This window comes from Nymphalis io, chromosome 4, assembly GCF_905147045.1.
Source record: "Nymphalis io chromosome 4, ilAglIoxx1.1, whole genome shotgun sequence".
In the NCBI taxonomy this organism is placed as follows: domain Eukaryota; kingdom Metazoa; phylum Arthropoda; class Insecta; order Lepidoptera; family Nymphalidae; genus Nymphalis; species Nymphalis io.
In genome coordinates, this window is record NC_065891.1 from 8,543,201 (window position 1) to 8,555,625 (window position 12,425).

At 31.8% G+C, this 12,425-nt stretch overlaps 1 protein-coding gene across 2 annotated transcripts; it reads right to left on the minus strand.

The window, feature by feature from the left end:
• Positions 1-1,905: 1,905 nt before the first annotated feature.
• On the minus strand, positions 1,906-9,801 carry LOC126768183 (sodium- and chloride-dependent glycine transporter 1-like). Of its 2 annotated transcripts, XM_050486135.1 has the most exons (13): positions 9,452-9,801; positions 9,065-9,224; positions 8,068-8,355; positions 7,761-7,914; positions 7,498-7,630; positions 6,498-6,632; positions 6,316-6,419; positions 6,001-6,238; positions 5,757-5,885; positions 5,453-5,662; positions 5,136-5,309; positions 4,676-4,858; positions 3,846-3,954 (listed from the first exon to the last, which is right to left on the minus strand). In XM_050486135.1, the coding sequence occupies exons 1-12, from the start codon at positions 9,521-9,523 to the stop codon at positions 4,712-4,714; spliced, it is 1,944 nt and encodes a 647-aa protein (XP_050342092.1). In that variant the 5' UTR covers positions 9,524-9,801; the 3' UTR covers positions 3,846-3,954; positions 4,676-4,711. The 2 variants fall into 2 exon arrangements, with proteins under 2 accessions (XP_050342091.1, XP_050342092.1); XM_050486134.1 differs by lacking the exons at positions 5,136-5,309; positions 5,453-5,662; positions 5,757-5,885; ... (6 more) ...; positions 9,065-9,224; positions 9,452-9,801 and having other exon boundaries at positions 1,906-3,954; positions 4,676-4,784.
• Between the last annotated feature and the right edge of the window lie 2,624 nt (positions 9,802-12,425).

Genomic DNA, 12,425 nt, shown 5'->3' on the forward strand with positions numbered 1-12,425 from the left:
AAATGACTTAATGGTACAAAAAACGGACGTACATTACAAGTGCTACATAGTATCAACTACATACAAATTTGAGCACGGTACTACACTATTATAATATAATTGTTCAAGTTACTTTTTCTGTTACAATTTAAAATGTTAAAGAAAGTATTGAAATATTAAAGTATGCTTATTTGTTACCAGTTTATCTTCATCGTTGTAAAGTAGCTGTAGTTTATGTACTTTATAAGACCACTTTTAATATTATGTTTTATTGACTTTGCTGTAAATGATCATGCTGGGCATTGGGCAAACGACACTTTATTGATAGCCATTTGACCAACCAAAGGTACGCTCAGCCTTCACTGATGAGCTGTGTATGATCAGCAAAAAGTAGTTTGACATGGAATTTAATTATTCTCGTACGCTTGGCTAGCCATATTAAACACTAGGATAGAAACTCGATTTGCAACAATCACAAAATACTCTTGGCATTGCCATGCCAGTATCTGAAGAATTTTAAAAGGACTCACACACTGGGTCAAAATTTTCATAAACGTACAGTACGATATCATCTCGAAATTGATCTAGTAAGATTTATTCAGATAAGAAACTGTAGCGTTATCGAACATCGCGGCCGACCACATAAATCACAAGTGGCAAGATCCAGTATGTGGTCATCTATGAAGTACAAAACCGAAAAAATAAAAAAAAATTGAAAAGAAAACGAGATGCTATTTATTATACGGAGTATTTCGAGTCAAACACTTCATGATATGAACCTTATAATAAGCCATTAGAAATTTGTGATCGAAACGTTAGAGAGAGAACTTCTAGGAACCAATTTTATTTATATTATGTGCTTAAGGTTTTATGTTTTATTGTTTGTATTTATTGTTATAACATATATACTGGGTTATAGTAAAAGTAAACCTTACGAAAATGTAAGGCAAATCGAATGTTTGTAACAATTAAATGTATACCAAAAAATCTTTATTTTTACAGTCATTATATATTGAAGAATCATCGTATAATTTGTTACTACCCTGTGAATTTGAATTTCTTTTGCATTCTTCAATAAACGATTTAGCACAGAATAGGTAGAGATAATTTATTGAATCAAATAAATTAATCGATTTTATCAAATTTATTAAACAATATGTATAAATTGACTTTATATGAGACAAAATCATTCATCTCTAAATTGTATCGAAATTTTTTAAAATATAATATTGTCTATGAAAAATATTTTTTATACGAGTATCTTAGCACCACTAAACCTTATTAAGGGTTAAAATATAGAATCAAGATAAAAAAGCAAACGATTCCTTTAGTATTTATCTCAGTATTCATTTCCTAAACGAGCTGTCAATCTATTCAATTCCATACATTTATTAAATGAGCAAATTATGGTTATAGAATATTTAGTCAAAAGTTTCTATCTTTATTCTACACATAAGCAATATGCAAATATTGTTTACACTTTTTAAATTATGCAGCTAAATACGTCTTTTTAATTATATGTATGAACGTGAAAAAAATGCTTGACTTATATGCGATTAATGTTGATCTATGTATGTTAATACTTAAACTTTTAACACTTCAATAAATTTAACAAATGAAATGTGTTTATAGTAATGAAAGTATCACATACCTTCACATTGCTTGCAGTGCCGATGTATTTATCTACGATTGTTACATCAACAGTAGCAGTCCTAACTTTTAGTTTATTAAACCTAATATAAAGTTTTAATGCTCTTTCTTTCAGTTTAACTCATAAACAAGTCTTAATATATTATTAGACAACTACGTATAACAATCTATGAATAAGTAAGGGCTTAAAGTATTGCTAAGCCCTTATGTAAGAATAATTGAGTTGTTTTAAAAGAATTGAAATTTATCTTAAAAGTATCTTAAATTACATCCTATGTATTTTAGATACATAATAAATATCAGTTAAAACAAAAATACTAAAATCAATTACTATGCATATAGTTACAGCATATTTTAAGCTCTACCATCTTTTACTGATGAATGAGTTTCTGATTCTGTTTGTTTTGAAACGTTATGATTCCTAGTTGAGTTTGAAGGCATACCTACCACGGACTTGTTACCTTGTTCCAATGCCGTAGATTTTTTTTCTTTTTCATTTGTAGTGTAAACGACGTGATCAAGAGGCTTCTGCGTCACAGATTTTGATGTGTTTGTTATTGTACTAAAAGTAAATGTCGAACCTATTTTAGTTCTAGAAGTCGAAACTATATATGATGGAAGAGTTGTAGTGACAGCAGAAGTTTCACATTTTACTAATACATCGTCTTTGGTAGGAACCAGATTAAGAGAATCTGATTTAATGAATGTTGCCATTGCAGATGTATTTACGCTAGATACCGTCACATTGCATAGCGATTTTTCAGTTGTCACATAAACTGATTTAATATTATCTTTAGCATTAGGTACAGGTACCATAATTGATGATTTATTTAGAGTCTTAGAACCATTGGCAACACTACTGCCAGTCAAAGGTCGTGAAATTTCCACATCTGTAGTAGACTTCATTTCCTGCTTAGAAATTGTGCCTAAGGGCTTAGCATCTATTGACACAGCTTTTGATGTGTCAGTTTTGGTAATAGGTTTAATAGCTATCGACATTTTCTCATATGAAATATCTTCACTCTTATCTTTGGCAATAGATGATTTTTCATTTGCAGTAATATTATTTTTGCCCAATTCTAGTGATTTATCACTTTTGTTTGTTAATGTATTGGAAATAGTTGCCGTCTCATTTATGTCTTCTATTGAAGCGTTTTTCTGACGTTGTAATCTTTTACTACCACTGGACGAAACTTTGACTGTGTTAGTTACATCATCTGAAGACTCTGTTAAATTAAACGTATTAGACATTTTTTTGTGTTTTTCTACAATACCACAGAGAGGAGTATATTTATGAGCTGATGCTTCATTTCCCTGCATATCACTTATTGCCTTCGGTGATTTCAATTTTTTGCATTTATTATCGGCCACATGTACATCAATAGGAAGTTGCATAGGTTTTATGGTCACATTTTCACCGTTAATTCCATTATTCATACTGTTGGCCGTGGTAAGAATAGTAGAATTATCAAGACAAATATCATCTTTTACAGTTTTAGTTGTACAGTATACAAAATGAGTAGATGTTGGTAAATTTCCAGGCTTACATGATTTATTTGATAATTTATTTATACTTTGGTTTTTATTGTGTGTACTGGTAGAATCTGTAACCGAATGAATTGTTTTTATTTCTTTTATGTTTTTGATTTCACTTTCATTTAACTCACTGGTGACAGATGTACAACATTTATTTATATTTAGATCAATGGGTCTTGGTGATAAGCTACTCATATGGTATTCACTATTATCTGCAAAAGTTCTCACAACGTTGCCTTCTATCGTAGAAAGAATTGGAACAGGTGTAATTTGTACGGGTTCCATTAGTTTTGATTTACCGTCGGTGTGAATTTTTGCTGTTGTAAAAATCATTGGACTTTGATTATATGCTCCTGACTTGCTTCCATCTATTTCTACGAGAATTGAATTTTTGGTTGTAACATCATACATACCAAAAATATTTGTATTCATATGATTATGTAAAGGTGCTGTCCCGCATATATATGAAGTATTGATTTTACTCGTCGAGTTAACAGGTGTTGAAATGGAATTTGCTGACAATACTGAATTTTCTGAAGTTTTATTAACCAGCTCAAACGAAGAATCAGTCTTTGTTTTGTTTAATAAATATTTGGCACTTCTACTGGAGATTTCAGATTTTTCATTGTCTATTTGTAGTAAAGGTTCTATTATGTTTTCGTCTGATTCAAGACTAAAATTTTGAACTTTTCTTTTCTTTGATGTCTTTTTAATTTTTGTCCCTGCTTTCTTTATTTCATTTTCTATGCCACTAGTAATAGATGTTACGTCTATTCCATCATGAGACGTCTGTAAGAAATAGAAATATGATTAATATCAAGCCTTTAATTGTTGTGAATATACTATATTAAATAGTGGCTATGAATTATTATTTTGTATATCGCTACTTACATAAAGCTTTACTAGTTCTCTTGTATAGATAATAATAGAAATAAAAAAACAACTTATGAAACATTAACCCAAATCGACGCTGGAAAGCAAAAATGTTTACAGCAGAACTAAAAACTTTTACAAAAATTCATATATCTTCTAAAATAGAAGAAAGGCGAAAACAGACTAAACTTTTTTTAATTTTTTCAAATAAGTAGGCGGACTAGCAATTGGACCCTCTGATGGTAAATCGTCAACATCGCCCGTACACATTGTCACTGTAAAAATATTAACTATTCCTTACATCACTAATGCGCCTCTATTCTTGGAAAATAAAATGTTATGTCCCTTGTACACTGGCTCACTCACCTTTTAATCTGGACCACAATGCTACTTCAAATACTAATTATTGCTATCCTACCACCAAATATTGTTTGTACGAACCACACAAAACGCACACGCTTGAACGAAATTACTGTGGTAACTAACTACTTACTGTAAGTAATGTATATAGTGAAGGTGATAAGCTGCGAGAATTATTTATTTTTAATGTTACTGTAGGTACACATTCTGTAACATATAAGTAGAAAATTGTTCCCTCTCATTGCATATGTTGCTGGTCAATAGTTTTCTAACTTACCTTCCGCATAGCAATGAGCGGATGGGCGTGCGGGGGTCATGCTCCCCGCTCGCGTAGCACGTGGCGGCCGTGCAGTAGCAGCACCGGCGGCGACAGTTCAGTCTCCGTCCGAAGCGCGCTACTATAGATAGATCCTGATGCCGGGCCCCATTCGTCAGTCGGCTGTGCGAGAACTCGTGCTTTCTAAAGTCATAATATTTTTATTTTTTTCGTCTATTTAATAGTATATTACAAAGCGCTCCAATTTACTATGAAAATTATAACAGACACGTACTTAAATAGTACTTGGCTTTTTTGATTCATTGAGCTTAAGTTTAATAAGTAAAAGTATTCAACGAATAGTATTAATATTTCGATAACCTAAAATACAGCTCGGTTTCTTTGCAAAAATTTGATATAATTCAAAAATTACTGTGTGATGACTTTTTTTTCTATACTTAGCTTAAAGCTTATTGCTTACCTCCATAATCGTAAGATCATCAGGTCCGCTGCAAATTTGATTAACGGCCATAATAACTACTACAACAATCGGTAATACTCCAATTATCCAACCGACTGCATCAGCCCACATCGGATACACATAGTGGCCATATGATGCCGGTTTATATTCGATCCAATTGAATACTAAAATGAACTGAAAATATGGAAACATAAATAACGTTACGTCTCTCTTCGTTTTTTTTTTTTTTGTTTAATTAAAATCATTGAATTTGATATAAACTTATATATTTCTATAAATATCCTAGTGAAATTTAAATAATTAATTATTTTACTTACAACTAATGCGGCTGGGGTGATTATTCGCCACATCGCACTCCAAAACACAACCCAGAGCTTTGACTGCGGGCCGATCATGCTTTGTATATCTTGACAAAACTTTTCAGCTCCGTAAATCCAAGCAATTATTACGCATTCACCTATAGCGATTATAAGAACTGACCAATTCGCTGCATATTTATCCATAAGTTGTAACCAATACATTCCACTCTAGAACAGAAAGTAATAAGTAAGCTGGTAGTTAATAAAAATGTACTGTTTTATATACATACCAAAATACCAATATATTTAAACAGAAACTTACATTAGTTGTAAAAATCAAACCGCCCATATAACCAAACAGAGCTACCGCTAACACAACCCAAACTTTCTTCTGACGGAAATTGGGAAATCGATCCAATATAGCAGTTGTTACTGTCTCCATTAAAGCAAACTAAAAAAAAACAATACAAAATTTATTTTGTCTTGGCTTGTAGTTAAGTTCTCTCTTCCAGTCTTGAATTTAAGTTTTGTACCAAAAAATATTTTAAAAAATGTTTCAAACGTACCTGTGAATCAAGTCCTAAAGTTAACAGCATAACGAAAAAAAGTATGGACCAAAGAGGTGAGACTGGTAATCTAGTCACCACTTCAGGGTATACTATGAAAGCTAGGCCTGCTCCTTGATCTACCACGCGGTCCACGCCTACGTTCAGCTCATGAGCCAAAAACCCTATTACGGAAAATATAACCAAACCGGCAAAAAACGATGTACCAATATTTGACACCGCCACGATCAATGAATCTCTGAAAACATCGCAAAGAGTTATTGCTTAGAATATATTTGCTTAAAAAAAAATCTAATTGTAATGAAAATTACATACATATAGCAGTTGTTAGAAAATTTGTTGTAAGATGAAAGTGTGATAAGACCTCCCCAAGCTGGACTCAAAGCAAAAAATATTTGTACAGCAGCATCACCCCACACCTTAAATGAAAAAAAAAATAACAAAATGCATGTTTATAATAAAAATATATAGAACTGTATCATAACGATGATATATACCTGAGCGTTAGCAAGCTGACTAAAATCCGGTGTAAGATAAAAAAGAATTCCCGTAGAAGCTCCCGGTAAACTTACCCCGCGAATAAATAGAATTACCAATACTACGTAAGGAAATAGCGCCGTAAAATACACCACCTGTGAACAATAATTAAATAGTTCATTTAGAATTATATATTCACAGCATTAATTTAATAACTGTATTATAGCTTAAAACAGCAGCAAATCCCGGACAAAATCACCATCAGGCTATGCGAATAAGGGAATAGAGAATGCACCACTGTGTTACAAGGATGTTCTTGGGCTCTTAATAATGGCGATGATGATGATGAATTGCGTAAGAAATATTATGGTGCATAGTAGTATCTTCTGCTGAGCTAGTTAATCTTCGTCAAGATAGGCTTACATGTCCGAAATCATCAGGATGGGCATATCAGTATAAGATATTAAATATTAAAGAACTACTAACAAAACTTGCACCTTCATCGTTAACGAAATATTAAATTAAAATTATTAAGATGCAAAATTTGTTCAAATTAAATATAAGTTTAGTAATAACAAACTACCTACATAAAGAATTACAAATCTGAAAAATCCTTATCTATATATTGACGTTCACAAACGATTAAATAAACAGTTCGGTAAATGCAACGAAAAAATTGTGATCAAATTCAATATATCATTACTATTAATATAATCGAATTGTCCGCCGTCTTCATCATACTAGATCAGATAATAATATATTAACCGCTGAGAATCTTTAAGACTTCATTAATAAAAAAAATAAGTAAATAATCGTTTAATTAAAAGCACAACTGCCCTGTCAAAAAACGAACTAAAAAGTAAGAGCCGGTGTCACTGAAGCTTGTGTAAGGATTCTAACGATGTCCCATAAAATTTAAAAGTTATGGTCAAATAAAAAAGCTCAAATACACCCAGAAAACATACCACTGCTTTTTTGGGCAGTCGTTTTAAAAACTGATGTGATATTATTTCTACATACCTTTCCTGATGACTGCACTCCTTTGCATAAGCAAAGAAAGACGATAAGCCAGGCAGCAAATAAACACGCAGCCATGCCCACACGAATTTGACCTGTTTCTTCGATGCCAGATGACAGGCCTAGGACTTGATTACTGTAAAAACAATCGATAAATATTAAATACATTTAAATATAAAATAGTTACACTAGCCCATTTCAGAATCATTTATTATCCACATATTACAGTAAAAAAAATATTACAAAATAGCTTAAAAAATAGTTACGTAAAATATTCCTCGGCAGGCGGTCGACGTAGAGCCACTTCAGCTAGAGCGGCGATGTTGTGAAGTGTAGCATAACTTTGGTTTAAGCATTCCCGTAAGTAATATGTACCATTTTGCGCCTGACAATGGTTCGCCTCTTCGTATGAGTAACAAACTATAAAAATTATAAATAAATATATTATAAATAATATAATTAATAAAGAATAATAGTTTGACAGTAAACACCTTCGAATTTACAACAATCAACATAATTAAATAGTGCTTAACACTATTTAATTTTATAGTATTTGATTTTATAGTAACTTACATTTAGTACTCCAATCAGCGTCACAGTTTTGCCACGGAAGTTTATAAAAAATGCTTGCGAATGATACCACCATGTAATAAATGGTCCATGCGATAATAAGATTATAATACAACATTACTATGCTGGATACTATGACCATTCCGTAACCTAGTCCTCGGAAAAGCGGGCAGAATCGATTATAAACTGCGACAGGTCCAAGAGCGGCATATTGACCAAATGATAACTCCATAAACATGAGTGGAAGGCCAGCAATCACAAGCATAATTGTGAATGGAATTAAAAATGCACCTGCAAATAAATAAAATGTAAGCCTAATGACGCAAACGTTTGATATACCTACTCGTATACGTGTAAATGTATGTATCTGATATAAGACATGATTATAGTTTATATAAGTAAACTAACTAACTAACTTCAAAAACATCTAAGCTTATTTTAAGGATAATACAAATATTTTTATTAACCTATGATTTTAAAAATTGAAAATTAGGCTCATGTAAATTCGTGTTTTATTTATTTCTTATCTCAAAAGGTGTTTTTCGATATGGTATTTTTAAAATTATTTTTATTCATATCAAAGTTGTACTTATTACACAAGTAAGTACAGTTTATTTTAGTAGAACATATTAAATATTTTGCAAAAACACAAAACATTCGCTTATCGTTAGTACATTTACGGCATGAAAGCAAATTAGTGGTCAAACTCATTAGCAATAACACGGTAGAACCGTTCATTATTTCTACAGTGTCACCTGAATGTTACTTCACACCTACATAATAGATGACGAATGGGCAAAACCACATGACAAGATTAATCTCATTACAACATTAATCACATAAATTAATTACATTCAATAAGTATTACACACAAGTAACATTCTACTTTTTAAGTAGTTTTGGAAGCTATTGATAAAACATACTCTACATTTTTACATAGAAAAGTAGATAAGATACAACAAATTACACAAATAATTACTGTAAATACTATTTCACCTACCTCCTCCGTTATTATAGCATAGATATGGGAATCGCCATACGTTGCCTAATCCAACGCTATATCCTAGAAGTGATAATAGGAAGTCGAAGCGCCCCGTCCAATTCCCGCGTTCTGGTTCCGTTTCCTCAGTCACCGTCTCCGTTATAATTTCGTCCTTGCACTGTTACATGTAATATTTTTTTTATAATTCATATATAACAAAATTATTTAATTTAATCTTCTACTCAAAAGAAGGTCTTAGTCCATGAGTGGGACATTTACAGGCTGTTTCTATTTATTATCACTTAACTGAGTCAAGCATCTCAGTAAGAGCTTTAGAAGACAAATTAAAAGCATTGTATAAAATTTCAACCTATTAAGTTCGATATCACATTGATCAATACTTACTGAGTATTTTATTTCCATTGCGGGTATGTTTTCGGTGACCGCAGGTATAGGTGTTTGTTTTTCCGGCTTCATATTGCTTTAGTTCAGGAACTATTTTAAAAAAATCGTAGTATCATTTTATCGAGAGACACTTGAGCGCTGATCACACTGCCACCAACGAACACTTAACATCACATTACACCCCCGAGATTAACGATTGATGGATAATGAGATAATTCTGTGATGAATTTACAACATAAAATCATGAGTCCTGTAAATGGCCCCATTTATATTCAACAAAGAAAAACAAATAAACCCATTGCCGAATTAAAATCACATTAAATTTAAAAACATGAAACGCAGGAACGCGCAGTTGTCAAGTTTCGCATCGACCGAACTCTGAATGAACATCTAGGTCAATATCAAGTCTCCGCTGCCACCGCACCCTCTCCACCGCCCCCGTGGGTTGGTTCTCTTCCAGACGAAAATCATATGGAAATATCCTGTGCTTGCATCACAAAGCGACAAGGTCGGCGTTGATTTTTAAGATCAACACGATAGAAAATAAAAATGTATGTAAACGTTGAAATATTGTCAATTTCGATTAAAATTCTATCAATTTTGTATTTTTTTCGTATAATAATAAAAATGAATATATATGGAACACTTTACACCAACAATTTTATACAAATATTCGTCGTAAGGAAATGATTAATTATTTGAATAGATTAGCACGAAAGCATAGGCGGTAACACAGCGCAAGCATAGGCGGGCGGCCGCTACGACATGGAAGGTCGCTGAAAGTAGAGCGGCGTATTGATTACAGCGCCGTGCGCGCCTCCTTGCCCTGATGCCCACACTAACATGTCTACGTCCTAGGTCAAACAAGGGACAAGCATTTCCTTGTTGTATTCCATTAAATTACATGAAATATTAAAAATACACCTAAATTGACTTGTACATCTTGACTTGATTTGTTCCTAAAATTAGGTAAATCATTAAATTTGCTTTCACATTTTTGTTAATTTTAATGCGTCTCATTAATTAATAATGTTCGCTGCTTATTATTGATTAAGAATAGTAAAATTTTAACTTGTTTATTATTGTACTTATACTAACTTTATGCTTGATTACGTTGATTATTTATAATGTGCCATATTGAATTTATCTATTATTCATTTATTTTATTTAAATAAATGACATGTAATGTATGTATATTTACTTGCCTTGTTAGTCTACTAGCATATAAAGCTGCAGAATTCGAGTCTTAATGGCTGACCAATAAAAGATATATGGTTTTCTGCCAAGAATATGATATATTAGTTGCAGTCCTGATTAAGTTACACAGTTAACCAATCGAAGGCGTCAATCGAAGCCAACACGAAGAAGGAAAAGCAGACGCTATAAAACGTGCAGATATAATTGCTGTGACAGTTATACATATTTTAAAACTTTTCTGAAACTAAATTATAATGAAAAACCAGTTAAACAAAAACTGCTGTTGCTTTATGTTAATATGGAGTCAATGATAAGTACCTACTTATAAATATTTACAACCTTGAATTAGAAAGTTTTTCAAACGCTTACGAACTTTTAAAACGAGTAGGTATTTATAAAACCACCATCGTAACAGCTAACTCTACCGAGACTGCCATTTTTTCTAAATTTTTCTATGGTTTGGGTAGAACTTCTTATAGACTCAAATATTTTATCTTTAAAATATTACAGTGTTTTAAATATTATTAAAAAAAAAAACATTTTATGTTTTATTACAGTCTGTAGCACTAAAAGCACAAACCCTAAATATTTACGTCGTAATCGTAAATCAATCGCTACAAGAAGTAAATAATTGAATCTCTTACATCAAGTTAAATAAATAATAGTAGACATGTTGAAGCTTTATAATAAAAATTGTATTCTCATTTAACATAATTTATAGAATGTACAAAGTAAATAGACTAAATAATATTTAAAGGAATACAACGAAATTTAAAAAGTTCCACTTTTCCTCACATATATATATTTTAATTAAATTAGGTAGACAAACTGACAAACGGGCCAACATGGAATACATCCATGTTAATTATAAAAAATATAAACCCTGCCTGTCTGTCTATATGCTTGGTATTTATGGCTAATTGGCTGAATCGATTTTAATTAAATTTGGTATAAGGATAACCTTAAGCACCCGAGTACAGGTATTAACTATACTAATTGTTTTGTTCACTTTTAACCCAACCTGTTTTTTTTAAATATGACTTAAATGTTGATTCCCTGAAGGTAGAACACTAACTGTACTGCAAAAGAATGCTATTTGCGCAATCAACCTAGGAGCTAAAGAATTTCTAAGATAGAAATTTAAAGAAAATAAAATATTAATTGTTGCTTCTCAATACATATAACATTACATTTTTTATGTACGGAAAAATATTAATGATTTTGTAATAAAATGTCATAACTTTAGTACGAGGAACAAATACAAACTAATTACTCCTGTTACACAAATTCATAGAGTCTGAACTCATTTGTGGGGCAACATATACGGTTCTACAATAGGATCCCAGAAAGCGTTCAAAATGCCTCAGTTGCTAAATTTAAAAAAATGTAAAGGTACGCTTGTGTGCTAAAGGTTATTTACATATATTATATACAGTTAATGAATTTATGGATGACAGCACATCTTGGGAATGAAACGATCACCACGTGACAATTTTTTTTTACACTTTGTAAAAGAAACATGATATAAAAAAACCGCTGTTTCTAGTGTAAGTAGCCGGTGGTAGTTTCTAGGTAGATAATCAATAAATAAGTGTAATGTTTTTATGTTAAATAAAGTATTTTGATTTTTTATTTTGATCCCTAGGATAAGGGCAAGATGATCGTTGGGATTGTACAAAATTTCGATAGCCAATGCTTTAGACTCGGGCGGACGCCCGGGGCGTGCGTATATTTAGACAAGTCTGGTCTAAATATACGAACTCGCTACACCATGTTT